Raw genomic sequence first — 17,174 nt, forward strand, 5'->3', positions numbered from 1 at the left:
AGAAGCTATTGTGTTGGAAAAACGACATGGAACATCCCGCTGATAAATGAGCTTAGAGACTGGCAGATGTTTTAGAGAAGGAAGCCCAACAACACGCTTCCAAGCACATTCATGGATTGTTTCTGCGCAGTAGATGGAGACGAATTTCCATCCATCAAAGTCCTACTCCATATTGGATGCACCCTCCCTGTAGGCTCCTGTGAGGCCGAACGCTCATTTTCTTGCCTGCGTCGTCTGAAGACCTACCTAAGATATTCCATGGGAGAAAGTCGGATGGCATCTCTGGCCCTCATGAACATACACCATGACTTCACCATATCCCCACATGATGTGTGTGACATTTTCATTCAGAAACAAAAGCTCCGTCTATTCCAAAATAGCATAATTTACGATTAATAAAATAATTCACATTCCGCTGTCCTATCTGATCTCTTTTGTGTGGAGAACCCCCTGCCTTGAGCTTCACAACCTTGACGCATGGCGGTGCCGGGCCTTCACCACCACACAGTCTGTCATCGCCATCATTTCACACTATGGGAGTGAACAGGTCTTTTATAACTACCAGTGAGCCCGTTGGTCCAAATGGACCAAATTTTCATCGGCTTTCATGGCCTTGTAGCATACCTGCCTGCTACAGTGCTTGGGTTGGAATAAATGCGTTGTAAAATATTATCATTGTTTTTGTTATTTATTTAGTAATGAGAATGGCATGCCATGGAAGGACCTATTAAGCTGCTCCATACATCTTAACATGGCGTGCGTTTAGAAACATGGGAATTCTTCTGGATTATTTGTAGTTAAATAGCCTAATTAAATCAGGAGATCATAACAACCATTTCACGAGAACGACACAAATCAGAAATTCCATATCAGAAAGCTCCAGTAGAACTACACAAAAAACATGCCGCACTTATGCACACCACACACACACACACACACGCATGCACACATGCACGCACACACGCACACACACACGCACACACACACACACACACACACACACACACACACACACACACACACACACCTACAAAATTCATCAATTTATAGCAGAAGGAACAGCTGGGCAAGTCGTTTCACCAGTTCCTCTATCTGACCATTAGTCGTCGCGAATCTGTTGAACTGTTGGACCAGGGAAGAACGCAAGGAACTGCAGAAACTTCCAAGAACGCATGAAATGCCGTTTCTGACGATCAATTTTAAAAAAATTCCTGGGGGAGGACACACAGACCCCCCAGTGCCCCCCCCCCCAACGCTATCGTTTCATGCACCCCCCCGCCCCCCCGTCTTGAAATTCCTGGATCCGCCCCTGCATACATATACAGTCACATGAAAAAGTAAGCACACCCCAGGTAAAGTTTTGACTTTTTGCTCTTCATTTCAACAATATTGATAGATAAAGGTGATATAATATAACAAATATCATGAAACATTTACATTTTGTAGTCCATTGTATAATTTAAATAAACATCAAAGCAAATTTCGCATGTGGAAAAAGTAAGTACACCCCGACATTTATCACAACTGCAAATACCTAAAATTCGAATCAGGTGCACCAGCTCAGGTGCAAATGATTAGAACATCGTTAGAGAGGATCTTTGAGGATCCTGTCTTATTTAAACCTCAGACATTTCGTTTGGTTTGCTCTTTGTTGTTGAAGTGTGTGGCGTCACCATGCCTAGATCAAAAGAGCTCTCTCTAAGGCCTTCAGAATGAAGCTCATAGATGCCTACGAGTCTGGGAAGAGATTTAAAAAGATCTCCAAACAATTTGAAATCAATCATTCGACTGTCCGGAAGATCATGTACAAGTGGAGAAGATTCCAACTGCGAACGGTAGGGTTGGGCTCTGGCGGTTACACTGGTGGCTGCGTATGTAATAAGCGAATAGGCGCTAACAATGCGCTTCTCAATTAAGGGCTCTCTCTCGTGCAAGTCCTTTCATGCGAGTCTTCCGGCAAGGCGCAATTCCTTCCAGATCTGGTAACGAGTTCTTCTCATAAGTCCTGCTGGCAAGTCCTCTCAGTCCTTTTAAGGGCAGTCCTCCGGTTGCAAGTCCTTTCGATACCAGTCCTGTTCAAGGGCTTTGTACGAAGGCTTATACAGCCCTGTCCAGCGAACTCTCTGGAACTTGCTAGACGCACCCTTACCACGCCCTATCACGCCATGCCCACAGAGCCCTGGTTGGCTGATAGCCCTTACCGTCACCGCCACTGACGTGCTCCTCGACTCTGCCACACCCCGACCCCGCGCTCCTCCCTCTTTTCAGGCCGACCTCGTGTCATTTGACTAGTTCGAGCGAACAAAGGGCAGCTAATGCTGCTGGCAGCCAAAACGTAACACACGAAGGGATCGGCCAAAATGGGGCACGGGATCGATTATGCCCATCGGTGAAATTGGAGGGTGGCCGCAAAATATATATATATATGTTCAAAATACAAAATATATAAGTTCAAAACACACCTGGTCACAAGTGTGCCTTACTGACCGGGTCCTCAGTCGAGGTCCACAGCATCATCCCGTTTCAGCCCTTCAACCTCGATACGGTCAGCTAAGGTGGGCTAGCAGGGGGAAATACACCTCCACATGCAGCAACTACACCTGGATACGTACATACCCCCACACCCAGCCAGTGCGAACACAGACTACAACAACAAAATCGCCTCCACTTCCAGAATCCACAGCACCAAACAAGTAAACATGGTGGGACACTCAAACACCCACCTTTATACCCTTCATTACACACCAACAAAACACACCACATCATTCACACACACACACACACACACACACAGACACACACACAGACACAGACACAGACACAGACACACACACACACACACACACACACAACACCACCCAACCACCTACCCTTGCAACATACACCACTCAACATACAAAAACACACACTCATGCAAAAATTCATTCATGCAAAAACACACACCCTCACCCACTCACTCACATACACAAAATAAGAAATAATAATAGTTTAAAAAAACACACACAACCAACCAACCACCTACCCTTACCAACATGCACCACTCATGTAAAAACACCTTCATGCAAAACCATTCATGTAAAACCACACCCACTCATGACCCACTCCTGGAACACATACAAACCCACACACACACACCATTCATACATCTCCATTTCTCTTCCGTAACCTCAACCTACACCGTTCGACGTGCCTCCATAAACTTCCTCCATATCCAAAATGAGCCTTTCAAGGTAACCTGGGCCACTTTGTCACACATCCTTCTTCTTTCTGTCCCACACACTCCAAGCCGAGCAAGAAATGCAGAAAAGGAATTGCCAATATACCGTCTGCACCCCACCTCAAATGGCTAACAAGAAACTCGCCAACCCTTCTCCCGGCACTCTGCCTCCAGCTCACTGTACTTTCCTCTCCCTCTCGTGCACCTCCTCCATGTTCTCTTCCCAAGGTACAGACAATTCCCCGAAGATGACCTGTCTTGTGGCACCTGACCAGATGACAATGTCAGGCCGCAACCTTATCAAACAGATCTCCTCTGGGAATACCAATTTCGGCTTTCGGTCTGCCACCACCTGCCAATCACAAGCATCTGACAGCCCTCTTGCTTTACACCTCCTCCTCTTTCCACCTCTTACCACTTGGTTCTCTTTGACAAACAACACCTCTCCCCTATCAGTCTCCTTCTCTCTCTCGATCTCAGCACCTCTTGTTGCACCATCTGCACTACCACCGCCAGCACCTGATCATGCCGCCACTTGTATCTTCCTGCTGCCAATGCTACTGGGCATGCACTCAGTGCATGCTGCACCGTTCCCAAACCTCCACACAAATAACATCTCTCCTCTTGCAACAACCCCCACAATCTCAAGTTTACTGGTGACGGAAGCACATCATACATTGCCCGCAACAGGAAATTCAACAATATTGGCTCCATCCTCCAAAAATCCTTGCCACTTCAATATCCTCACCCGCACACCTTCCCACCTAGTCCAAGCAGCTTGCTGTGCCTGTCCGACTGCTTTCACATATCTCCCCTCCTCTTCCTTTCTTCTCACCTCTTTCTCAACCATCTTCCTCCTCTCTTTCACATATGCCTTTCCCTATCACTCATGCTTCATCCACCCCAAGCCATGCTTCCCGTACTGTACCATCCCCATGACCTCCTGCTGTTGCAACCGCTCCTCCATCTCGTCCACCTCTGCTCTTGCATTCCATTTCCGACTTCCCTTTTTCTCTCGGAGAGCATTCTTTACCACTGCATCACTTGAAACCTGCAACATCATGAACTCCCGCACCCTCACCACCTTAACCTCCTCGGTTAATGATGTCAAGGGAAACTGGAGTTTTCCACCCTGACCATAAAAGGCAATGTTCGTCAAACAGCGTGGCACTCCCAACCACCTCCTCACAAACCCGCTCAACACAACCTCCATCCTCTCTACATGCCCAATCGCAATATCATACATCATCAATGGCCACAATACTCGTGGCATCAATCCAAACTTCAAACACCACACCTTCATCTTACCTGGCAAACCACATCCATCAATCCTCTTCAAACCTCTCAAAAGCTTGTTTCTGACCTCCTCCACTCTTCCCACATCATTAAACTCCACTGTATACCATCTTCCCAAACTCTTCACAGGGGCCTCCACCAATGATGGAACCACCTCCCCTCCCAGCTCAAACCTGTGCATGTTATCCACCACTCCTCGTCTCACTACCACACTCCTCGACTTTCTTGCTTTAAATCCCATTCTTGCCCACCGCATCAACCTTTCCAGTCGTCCCAGTACCTCTACTGCTGCATCAGCGGACTGTTGGACAACTGTCAGGTCATCCATGAAAGCAAACATTGCTGGCAACCTCTGACCAGGGGCTAGCTCCACTTCTTTCCCATGTCCACTCACTGCACGTATCAACAACTTCAGAACCAGCACAATCAAAATAGGGGAGATGGTACATCCCATCGGGATCCCCACTTCCAACTTCTGCCACTCTGTTACATAGGACTTTGTCACAAACCGCATCCAAAACTGATCATAATATGCCATCAAAAAATCCCTAAATCTCCGTCGCACCCAAAATAAATCCATGGCATACCTGATCAAGGCATGCGGCACTGACCCATATGCATTCTCCAAATCCAGCCATACCACCGCAACATCCTTCCTTTGCCTCTTTGCCTCCTGTAACACTTGCCAGACCATTGCCGAGTGTTCAATGCATCCTGGTGATCCTGGTATTCCTGCCTTCTGCACAGAACCATCCACAAAACCATTCCCTCTGATGAAGCCTGAGAGCCGTGCCGCAAAGACACTCATCAATATCTTCCCATCTACATCGAGCAATGATATTGGTCTAAACTGTTCCAGTGTCACAGCCTCCTCCTGCTTTGGAATATAAATTCCTTCCGGCCTAGTCCATTGACTGGGCACCACTCCTTGCCTCCATACCACCTTCAGAGCCTTCCACAGATACTGCCTGATGTCTTCACAACTCTTAAACACCTTGTATGGCACTCCAGCTGGTTCTGGAGCCGATATATATACATATATATATATATATACACACATATAATATTTTCCTGCAGATGCTTAAACTTGTCAATCCGTTTTCTTCCATTTTCACAATAATGTCCAAGTCTTCTCTCGCTTAAATTGTGTGACTAGTGAAACTTTGGTTCATGCTCTCATATAGTCACACTTGGATTACTTCAACTCACTGCATGGCAGGATTACATCTTCTCTCAAGCCCTTACAACTTATTCGTAATATGACATCAAAGCTCACAGTTCAAACTTCTAAATCTGATCACACCACTCCTATACTCAAAGCACTTCACTGGCTCCCAGTACACGTACGGACACATTTTAATACACTATCTGATCGCATTTAAGCCCAAAGGAAATTGGTTAATGCTTTCATTTCTGACCTAATCACACTTGGATCAAGACTTTTGGTGATGGAGCATTCTTCAGATTTGCTCATCAACTCTGAAACACTCTTGCTTTTTAAAATTTGTTGATCCTCATCAATTACAGTTTTTATATCTCTCAAAAATCGAATTTTATTAGTGATTTGAATCTTCCTTTTACCCGATATATTCCTTTCTCAGTCTTTTGTGTCCTTCCTATAATGAACAATTTTATATGGATGATATGTTTTTCTTTAAGTTGATTCTGACAGCAGTCCAGGATGTGGTTCAGTATTTTTTAATGCTGCCTTTACCACTCTTGGATTTCCTTGCCCCATGTTACAACACACATTGCAGCATTTTCATCATCTGATTTTTGCAAATGATCAACAGTCAAGTACAAATTAAATGTTTTGATTCCAGTGCATCCCAAAATATTAACAACGTGCTTCCCATTAAATATTTTACCTTGATATTTTACAGGGAGTGGTTTGGGTTTTATCTTCATTATACAGTTAGCTCTCATGGAGTGCTGGAGCTAAAGGAAGTGCTTAAGAATCTTGAGAATCCAGATGATGAGGACTTACAATTTCATAAGCATTGCAAGTTTTACCTTTTATTACCCTCGCCAGAGGAGAGGGTATTGCATTTGAGTCCGTTTGTCTTACTTGTCCAAAAAAAAATTTTTTGACAAGTATGTTGACTTGTCAAACTCTGGTTTGTGTGTTTGTTTGTGTGTGTGTGTGTTTGTCTATCTGCTCACTTATACTTGCCTACAGGTCACAATTTTAAACCGATCTTCATGAAACTTCATCAATTAGTAGAGTTCGTGGTCCGACAAAATCCTATATATTTTTTGAGGTCAAAAGGTCAATTTTTTTTTTCAAATTTCTAAAATCCTCAATTTTCATTCGATTTACTTGAAATTTGAATAGGATTTTCAAATCAGCTAACGGAATTCCACCACCAACTATTTTTGAGATCAACATCGGCAAAAAGGTCAACATAGGCCAAAGGTCAACCATTTTTTTCATACTTCTAAAATCCTCAATTTTCATCTGATTGACTTGAAATTTGAATAGGATTTTCATATCGACGAAATGAATTTAACCACCGACTATTTTTGACATCAACATCGGTCAAAAGGTCAACATAGGCCAAAGGTCAACCACATTTTCATATTTCTAAAATCCTCAATTTTCATCCGATTGTCTTGAAATCTGAATAGGATTTTCATATCGACGAAATGAATTTAACCACCAACTATTTTTGACATCAACATCGGCAAAAAGGTCAACATAGGCCAAAGGTCAACCATTTTTTTCATACTTCTAAAATCCTCAATTTTCATCTGATTGACTTGAAATTTGAATAGGATTTTCATATCGACGAAATGAATTTAACCACCAACTATTTTTGACATCAACATCGGTCAAAAGGTCAACATAGGCCAAAGGTCAACCACATTTTCATATTTCTAAAATCCTCAATTTTCATCCGATTGTCTTGAAATCTGAATAGGATTTGCATATCAGCTTATTGAAACCAACCACTAACTATTTTTGAGGTCAACATAGGCCTAAAGGTCAATATAGGCCAAAAGCTCAACATATGCCGAATTTCGAAAATTGTCAGTTTTCATCCGATTAACTTAAAATTTGAACACTATATTCATATCTGGTCACTGAATTCACCCCCATCTATTTTTGAGGTCAACATCGGCCAAAAGGTCAACATAGGCCAGATTTCTAAAATCCTCAATTTTTATCCGATTGACTTTAAATTTGAAGACTATATCCATATCTGGTCACTGAATTTAATCACCAACTATTAATGAGATCAAAATAGGCCAAAAGGTCAACATAAGCCTAAGGTCAACCACTTTTCCCAAATTTCTAAAATCCTAAATTTTCGTCCGATTGACTTGAAATCTGAAGAGGATTTGCATATCAGCTTACTGAAACCAACTGACATAATTCCAGTTTTCTTGATGCCTCACTTCCTGTGTACCTCACTTCCTCTGTACCTCACTTCCTGTGTCCTCACTTCCTGTGCACCTCACTTCCTGTGTCCTCACTTCCTGTGTTCTGGGATCGTTACTGTATAAAAGCGGGTCAGCCGATGACATGCGGGCTGCCTACGATCTGCTCCATGCTACGTTCCCTCTTAAGGACTTCAAGCCCTGCTTTGGCCTCTTCTTGTGCACCTGGCCACCATTGTGTTGATTGAAGCCTACCTAAAGGCCTACTTGTCGTTTCTGCTCTGCTCTGCCACAACACCAACCACCAACTATTTTTGAAGTCAACATAGGCCAAAAGCTCAACATAGGCCAAATTTCTAAAATTGACAATTTTCATGCGATTAACTTAATTTGAAGAAGATTTCCATATCAGGTCACATAATTCAACCACCAATTATTTTTGAGGTCAAAAGCATGCTTTACCGAGTGCCATTCTACTTTGTTTGCTTTTGTCAAGTGTCGCTCCATGAGTGATTTTTAATTTGATTGTTTGTCTGTCTGTTTTATGATTTTTTCGGCAAATAAATATGATTTTCTCTGCAACCGTTGGTCCGATTGACAGGAATTTTTCACCGTAGGTGTGCCTTATCCTGGAGAATTTTTTTTTAATGATAATGATGACCTCATATGTCACGGGGTATGGGCACAAAATTTTAACATATTGCACGAAATCATTATCATTTGTTTGATTATTTAAAACTTTTTTCTTTTTTTGTATATTTTTTATATTTCTGTTTTTGTTTTGATTTTTAATTATTATTGTTCAATCATTATCACTTTGACATGCAGTCTTGGCCAAAAGTATTGGCACCCTTACACTATTTTCAAATAACTCACAATTTTCTCTAAAAGTAAGTTGGAATTTACAAAAGTATTTGATCTCCACAATTCTTATTTCACTGTTAATATTACAGAACCCTTGTTTTTGATTCAGAACTTAATATATCCTTTAAAATCAGAAAATAAAAAGAAATGGCATTGACAAAATTATTGACACCCTAGACTTACTATTTGGTAGCACACACAGCCTTTGGACAAAATAACTGCAGTCAAGCACTTCCTAGAGCCATGAATGAGCTTCCTACACCTCTCTACTGGCAGTTTGGCCCACTCTTTGAGGGCAAACTGCTCCAGTTTTCCCAGCTTTGGAGGGTGCCTTCTCCCAGCTGCTGTTTTCAGATCTCCCCACAGGTGTTCAATGAGATTTACAGTGCATTCAGAAAGTATTCAGACCCCTTCACTTTTCTCACATTTTGTTATGTTGCAGCCTTATGCTGAAATCGTTTAAATTCATTTTTTCCCTCATCAATCTACACTCAATGCCCCATAATGACAAAGAGAAAACAGGATTTTAGAACGTTTTGCAAATTTATTGAAAAGAATAAACAGAAATATCACATTGACATAAGTATTCAGACCCTTTGCTATGACACTTGAAATTTAGCTCAGGTGCCTCACATTTCTCTTGATCATCTTTGAATATTTCTACACCTTGATTGGAGTCCACCTGTGGTAAATTCAATTGATTGGACATGATTTGGAAAGGCACACACCTGTCTATATAATGTCTCACAGCTGACAATGCATATCAGAGCAAAAACCAAGCCATGAGGTCGAAGGAACTGCCTGCAGAGCTCAGAGACAGGATTGTGTCGAGGCACAGATTTGGGGAAGCCTACAAAAACATCTCTGCTTCATTGAAGGTTCCCAAGAGCACAGTGGCCTCCATAATTCTTAAATGGAAGAAGTTTGGAACAACCAGGACTCGTCCTGGAGCTGGCCCCCCGGCCAAACTGAGCAATCGGGGGAGAAGGGCCTTGGTGAGAGAGGTGACCAAGAACCCGATGGTCACTCTGGCTGAGCTCCAGAGATCCTGTGTGGAGATGGGAGAAACTTCCAGAAGGGCAACCCTCACTGCAACACTCCACCGATCTGGGCTTTATGGCAGAGTGGCCGGACGGAAGCCAAACAGTTCAATGTTGGTTTCATCAGACCACAGAATCTTGTTTCTCACATTTGTGAGTCCTTTAAGTGCTTCTTTTTTCTTTTTTACAAAATCCAAGCGTGCTTTCATGTGTCTTTCACTGAGGAGAGGTTTCCGACTGTATGTCCCAGGCTCAATATTTGTTTTAACTCAAAAGCCTTAAAAACCATGAAAACATGTCCTGGTGATGGTCTGCAATCTCTCATTGCTCATTCTTGTTTGCAATTGCAATTGCTGTCTGCATGAATGTGTTGTGCCATGAATCGAATAATTATTCTTAGCTGTCTGAAAATTAATCGAATAATTATTACATGATCTGTGGCTTGAAGTCGAGCTGCCAAACACAAATCTCACACACATGGACAATGGACATACAGATGAATGCAAGAGATGCAATGCAGGACTGTTGGACAAGCCAAACATTGTCACTGAGGTTGGAGGAGGTGTTGTCACTTCCTGTGGCACTCTGGATCCCAGGATGTCAAAACAATGCTGCCGCCTTTCTCACAACACTCAGTGAGGTATCTCCTTGGGATGAATTTCCTCCTCCCAATGGATGCCAACATAAGGATTGTCCATGCCCTTGTCCTTGTAAATACTGAAGGTCAAGCAAGGAAACAGCACGTACTATTTCTAAAAGTCTTTGATATAACTCTGTTGGGGTTCGAACCGCTGACCACCCAGACTCGGAGCAAACGCACTAACCATTACACCAATGAGTCTGGTTGTCTTTTCGCAAGTCTTCAAACTGTTGTTAAAAGTTTAACAGATTTATTGTACACCGCACCTTTCCTCTGCCATCTCCAGGCGCTGCATATCATCATTGCCGGGCACCAAAGGGCTCGCATGACGCACGCTGAAAGGGAGTACTCAGTTTTCACTCTGGTTGTTTGTTTTCTTGTTTTCTTTCTTTCTTTCTTGTTTTCTTTGTTGTCCGGGCGATATCTCAGCCATCCTTTGAGCTAGGAAGCTGAAATTTCGGCACAATAGTGAACAAGTCCTTTGTCAAACGGTATTTTGTGCACGCACCTTTCCTTTCCATCTCCAGGCGCTGCATAACGGCATTGCCGGGCACCGAAGGGGGCTCGGCAATGACGCACGCTGTACTTGTGTGCATTCAGGGATGTTTTGCTTTGTTGGTACCAGTTTTACCTGAGCCAGAAGAAGCTTTTTAAAAATATAGTTTTCAATGTGACCCTGTGTCCTTTAAATATACGAGCTATGTTGCCGGCCTTGTAATGTTTTTGTACTGCACTTGATTCTAATATAGTTTTGGTGACAGCACGTTTGACTTTGAGAACGTAGCTGTCATGAGTCTTCTCCTTTTCTTTGCTTGTTGTGCACCCACCACGGTGAAAATGCAGTTTATTTTCTCTTTTGGAGAATATATACCAGTTGTCACACTCCTTTCATACATACAATTATATCCTTGCATTTTATAGATCATTGGCTAAAGTCATTTTTGAGTGCGTGAAAAGTTATATCATCGTCGTAATTAACATAATGTTTTTTTATATTGTATACTAAGTCACCAGAAGCGATGTTTCTGCAACGGAGACTAATCTTTTCGCTATGCCATGAATGCATGAACCTTTATTTATTTCTTTGGTTTTTCAGTGTATTTCTGCATTATATCAGCAGACAGGTTGCATGCATCATGTGGCTCGCTGCTTATATTCGGAAGCCTCGAGTGATTTTTCTCTCCAATGCTAAGCATCGGCTTTTTGTTTTATTTTGTTTTCAGCTCAAGGACACCAAATCTGCAGACCAGCAAAAGACCTTGTTGCATTTTTTGGCTGAGATTTGTGAGGAAAAATACCCTGAGGTGCTCAGGTTCACAGAGGAGCTCAGCCATTTAGAAAAAGCTTCTAAAGGCAAGTTTAAACACTTGATGAGTGGCCTTTATGCCGTGTTCCCATTTTCAAAATGGAAACTATATTTTATTTGTCATGTGTCTTTGCACATTTTCTTGCTTTTGTAACACTTTGTTTAATTAGGACTGAGAATCTCATGTTGATTTTGCTTGCCCACTCTCTGCCTTTCTATTGCTATGCTATTGATTAGTTCTTCCCACCATTCTTAGAATCTTCTCCATGTCTCCTCATTTCAGCTGTTTCTTCAATTTTCCTTTCAATGATGTTCAGTACCTTTCTGTCTGCAATGTCTACATCTGTGTGTATATGTTTACACTCACTTTTGTATATATTGTGTGAAAGTGAAATCACCTTCCAAGCAAAACTGTTCATATTCATCAAAACAGTTAATATTCCAAAGATATTCATATTCAAACATTCAATCTCTTTTTTTAAATCATAATTTGAGTAATGTGTTTGCCACTGAGCTCGAGCTATGAGATTGGAAATGTATTGTACACCGCACATTTCCTATGCCATCTCCAGGCATTGCAAATCGTCATTGCTGGGCACCGAAGGGGGCTCGGCAGTGACGCACGCTGAAAGGGAGTACTCAGTTTTCACTCTGGTTGTTTTCTGTTTGTTACTTGCTGGAAAAGATTCCGGCAAATATGTTGATCTGTTCGTTTGTTTGTCTGTCTGTCTGTTTGTCTGTCTGTCTGTCTGCAGCACTACGTCGACACCGTTGCACGTAGAATCGCCAAACTTTGCACACGTATTTGTCTTGACCTGGAATAGACTGTGCCCAATTGATGACGTCATCGGTCACGTGGTTCGGCCGCCATCTTGGAAAACCCGAAAAAATTTGCACCTCCATATCTCCGAAAGTGCTGAACAGAAAAAATTGGGACATGGCTCATTGTAAAGAACTCTCCATGGGGAATAAGATAGGGTAATGATGACGTCATCGGTCACGTGGTTCGGCCGCCATCTTGGAAAAACCTTGCACCTCCATATCTCCGAAAGTCCTGAATAGAAAAAACTGAGACATGGCTCATTGTAAAGAAGTCTCCATGGGGGAAAAAATGTTAATGATGACGTCATCAGTCACGTGGTTCGGCCGCCATCTTGGAAAAACCGAAAAACTTTGCACCTCCATATCTCAAAGTGCTGAATAGAAAAAATTGAGACGTGGCTCATTGGAAAGAACTCTCCATGGGGAATGAAATATGTTGATGATGACGTCATCGGTCACGTGGTTCGGCCGTCATATTTGTCCGAAATGGCCGATAAAAAAGTAAATTCCGGCAAGTCCTCGGTCTCTGACCGATTTTTCATTTGTTTGTTTGTTTGTCCGGGCGATATCTCAGCCATCCTTTGAGCGAGGAAGCTGAAATTTCGGCACAATAGTGAGCAAGTCCTTTGTTAAAACGAGTATTTTTTGTTCTTTGATTAATCAATTAATTGAGGAGTTATTTAATTATTAGCGATTAATTAAGTACTTATACATTTCCTTTCTCTTCTGGCCATTATCTCAGGCACCTTTGGAGTTCGGAAGATGATATTTGGACATGCCATTGACCAAGTGATTTGGCTGCAAAGGCTATTTTTGATTTATTTATTAATCAATTAATCGATTAATTATTTAATTATTCGATTAATGACTAAATTTTTTTTTTTTTTTACTTACAGATTCTGATGAAATGGTGGTGGTTTATGTGTTCTATTAGCGAATTGATTAATTATTTCATTTTTTATGATTATTATTTATTTATTTTCATTTTTAATTAATTATTTATTTTATTTCTCATCTGGGCAATATCTCAGGCACCTTTTGAGCGAGGAAGCTGATATTTGGACATGACAATGACCAAGTTATTTGGCTGTAAAGGGTATTTTTGATTTATTGATTAATTAATTAATCGATAAATTATTTAATTATTCGATGAATGACTTAATTATTTTTTTATATTACAGATTCGGATGAAATGGTGGTGGTTTATGTATTCTATTAGCCAATTGATTAACTATTTAAATTTTTTATGATTATTATTATTTATTTATTTTCATTATTAATCATTTATTTATTTTCTTTCTCGTCTGGGCAATATCTCAGACACCTTTTGAGCTAGGAAGCTAATATTTGGACATGACAGTGACCATGTGATGTGGCTATCAAGGATATTTTTGATTTATTGATTAATCATTTAATGGATAAATTAATTTATTGATTAATCAATTAATTATTCATTGATGAATCAATTAATTATTTCATTTTTTATTAATGACTTAATTAAATTTCTAAAAGATACATCTTCGGATGAAGCACTCGTGGTTTAATTGTGCTGTTAGCCAATTGATTAAGAAAATATTTTATGTAATCTTTTATTGATTTTAATTATGCAATTAATAAATCAATTAATTGCACACCTCTCCCTCCCAATGCACTCTCTATGAGCTGCACTGCGGTATTGCCGCGCTGTAGGATATTTAATTGTTTGGCATGGGGGCTGTGTACTTTGAATGTATCTGTACTTGTTTTCTTTCTTTTTACTTGCCGGAAAAGATTCCAGCAAGTATGTTGATCGGTTGGTTTGTTACATGCCGGAAAAGATTCCGGCAAGTATGTTGATCTGTTCGTTTGTCTGTCTGTTTGTCTGTCTGTTTGTCTGTCTGTTTGTCTGTCTGTTTGTCTGTCTGTTTGTCTGTCTGTTTGTTTGTCTGTTTGTTTGTCTGTCTGTTTGTAGCACTACGTCTACACCGTTGCACGTAGAATCGCCAAACTTTGCACACATATTGGTCTTGCCCTGGAATAGACTGTGCTCAAATGATGATGTCATCGGTCACGTGGTTCGGCCGCCAACTTGGAAAAACGGCAAAACTTTGCACCACAATATCTCCGAAAGTGCTGAACAGAAAAAATTGAGACATGGCTCATTGTAAAGAACTCTCCATGGGGAATAAAATATGTTAATGATGATGTCATCGGTCACGTGGTTCGGTCGCCATCTTGGAAAAACGGCAAAATTTTTGCACCACTATATCTCTGAAAGTGCTGAACAGAAAAAATTGAGACATGGCTCATTGCAAAGAACTCTCCATGAGGAATAAAATATGTTGATGATGACGTCATCAGTCACGTGGTTCGGCCGCCATCTTGGAAAAACCGAAAAACTTTGCACCTCCATATCTCCGAAAGGGCTGAATAGAAAAAATTGAGACATGGCTCATTGTAAAGCACTCTCCATGGGGAATAAAATATGTTAATGATGACATCATTGGTCACGTGGTTCGGCCGCCATCTTGGAAAAACAAAAAATTTGCACCTCCATATCTCCGAAAGTGCTGAATAGAAAAAATTGAGACATGGCTCATTGTAAGGAACTCTCCATGGGGAATAAAATATGTTAATGATGACGTCATAGGTCACGTGGTTCGGCCGCCATCTTGGAAAAACCGAAAAACTTAGCACCTCTATATCTCCAAAAGTGCTGAATAGAAAAAATTGAGACATGGCTCATTGTAAAGAACTCTCCATGGGGAATAAAATATGTTAATGATGATGTCATCGGTTACGTGGTTCGGCCGCCATGTTTGTCCTAAATGGCCGATAAAGTAAATTCCGGCAAGTCCTTGGTCTCTGACCGATTTTTCATCTGTTTGTCTGTGTCTGTTTGCAGCACTATGTCTACACCGTTGCACGTAGAATCGCCAAACTTGGCACACGTATTTGTGTTGCCCTGGAAGAGACTGTGCCCAATTCATGACATCAGTCACGTGGTTCAGCCGCTATCTTGGAAAAACCGAAAAATTTTGCACCTCTATATCTCCGAAAGTGCTGAACAGAAAAAATTGAGACATGGCTCATTGTAAAGAACTCTCCATGGGGAATAAAATATGTTAATGATGACGTCATATGTCACGTGGTTCGGCCGCCATCTTGGAAAAACCGAAAAACTTTGCACCTCCATATCTCCAAAAGTGCTGAATAGAAAAAATTGAGACGTGGCTCATTGTGAAGAACTCTCCATGGGGAATAAAATATGTTAATGATGACGTCATCGGTCACATGGTTCGGCCGCTATATTTGTCCTAAATGGCCGATAAAAAAGTAAATTCCGGCAAGTCCTCGGTCTCTGACCGATTTTTCATCTGTTTGTTACTTGCCGGAAAAAATTCCGGCAAGTATGTTGATCTGTTCGTTTGTTTGTCTGTCTGTCTGTCTGTCTGTCTGTTTGTCTGTCTGTTTGCAGCACTGCGTCTACACCGTTGCACGTAGAATCGCCAAACTTTGCACACATATTGGTCTTGCCCTGGAATAGACTGTGCCCAATTGATGACGTCATCGGTGACGTGGTTCGGCCGCCATCTTGGAAAAACCGAAAAACTTTGCACCTCTATATCTCCGAAAGTACTGAACAGAAAAAATTGAGACATGGCTCATTGTAAAGAACTCTCCATGGGGAATAAAATATGTTAATGATGATGTCATCGGTCACGTGGTTCGGTCGCCATCTTGGAAAAACGGCAAAATTTTTGCACCACTATATCTCTGAAAGTGCTGAACAGAAAAAATTGAGACATGGCTCATTGCAAAGAACTCTCCATGAGGAATAAAATATGTTGATGATGACGTCATCAGTCACGTGGTTCGGCCGCCATCTTGGAAAAACCGAAAAACTTTGCACCTCCATATCTCCGAAAGGGCTGAATAGAAAAAATTGAGACATGGCTCATTGTAAAGCACTCTCCATGGGGAATAAAATATGTTAATGATGACATCATTGGTCACGTGGTTCGGCCGCCATCTTGGAAAAACAAAAAATTTGCACCTCCATATCTCCGAAAGTGCTGAATAGAAAAAATTGAGACATGGCTCATTGTAAGGAACTCTCCATGGGGAATAAAATATGTTAATGATGACGTCATAGGTCACGTGGTTCGGCCGCCATCTTGGAAAAACCGAAAAACTTAGCACCTCTATATCTCCAAAAGTGCTGAATAGAAAAAATTGAGACATGGCTCATTGTAAAGAACTCTCCATGGGGAATAAAATATGTTAATGATGATGTCATCGGTTACGTGGTTCGGCCGCCATGTTTGTCCTAAATGGCCGATAAAGTAAATTCCGGCAAGTCCTTGGTCTCTGACCGATTTTTCATCTGTTTGTCTGTGTCTGTTTGCAGCACTATGTCTACACCGTTGCACGTAGAATCGCCAAACTTGGCACACGTATTTGTGTTGCCCTGGAAGAGACTGTGCCCAATTCATGACATCAGTCACGTGGTTCAGCCGCTATCTTGGAAAAACCGAAAAATTTTGCACCTCTATATCTCCGAAAGTGCTGAACAGAAAAAATTGAGACATGGCTCATTGTAAAGAACTCTCCATGGGGAATAAAATA

The 17,174-nt window shown here is 41.5% G+C and overlaps 1 protein-coding gene across 1 annotated transcript in view; it reads left to right on the plus strand.

The window, feature by feature from the left end:
• The window catches only part of LOC137425496 (protein diaphanous homolog 2), a 525,447-nt gene that overhangs the window by 290,154 nt on the left and 218,119 nt on the right, over positions 1-17,174 (plus strand). The window contains exon 21 of the mRNA XM_068113997.2: positions 11,662-11,791. Coding sequence (XP_067970098.2) covers positions 11,662-11,791 — 130 coding nt within the window. The remainder of the gene's footprint in view (positions 1-11,661; positions 11,792-17,174) is intronic.

The sequence above is a fragment of the Myxine glutinosa genome, chromosome 4, assembly GCF_964187855.1.
Source record: "Myxine glutinosa chromosome 4, kmMyxGlut1.1, whole genome shotgun sequence".
Lineage (NCBI taxonomy): Eukaryota > Metazoa > Chordata > Myxini > Myxiniformes > Myxinidae > Myxine > Myxine glutinosa.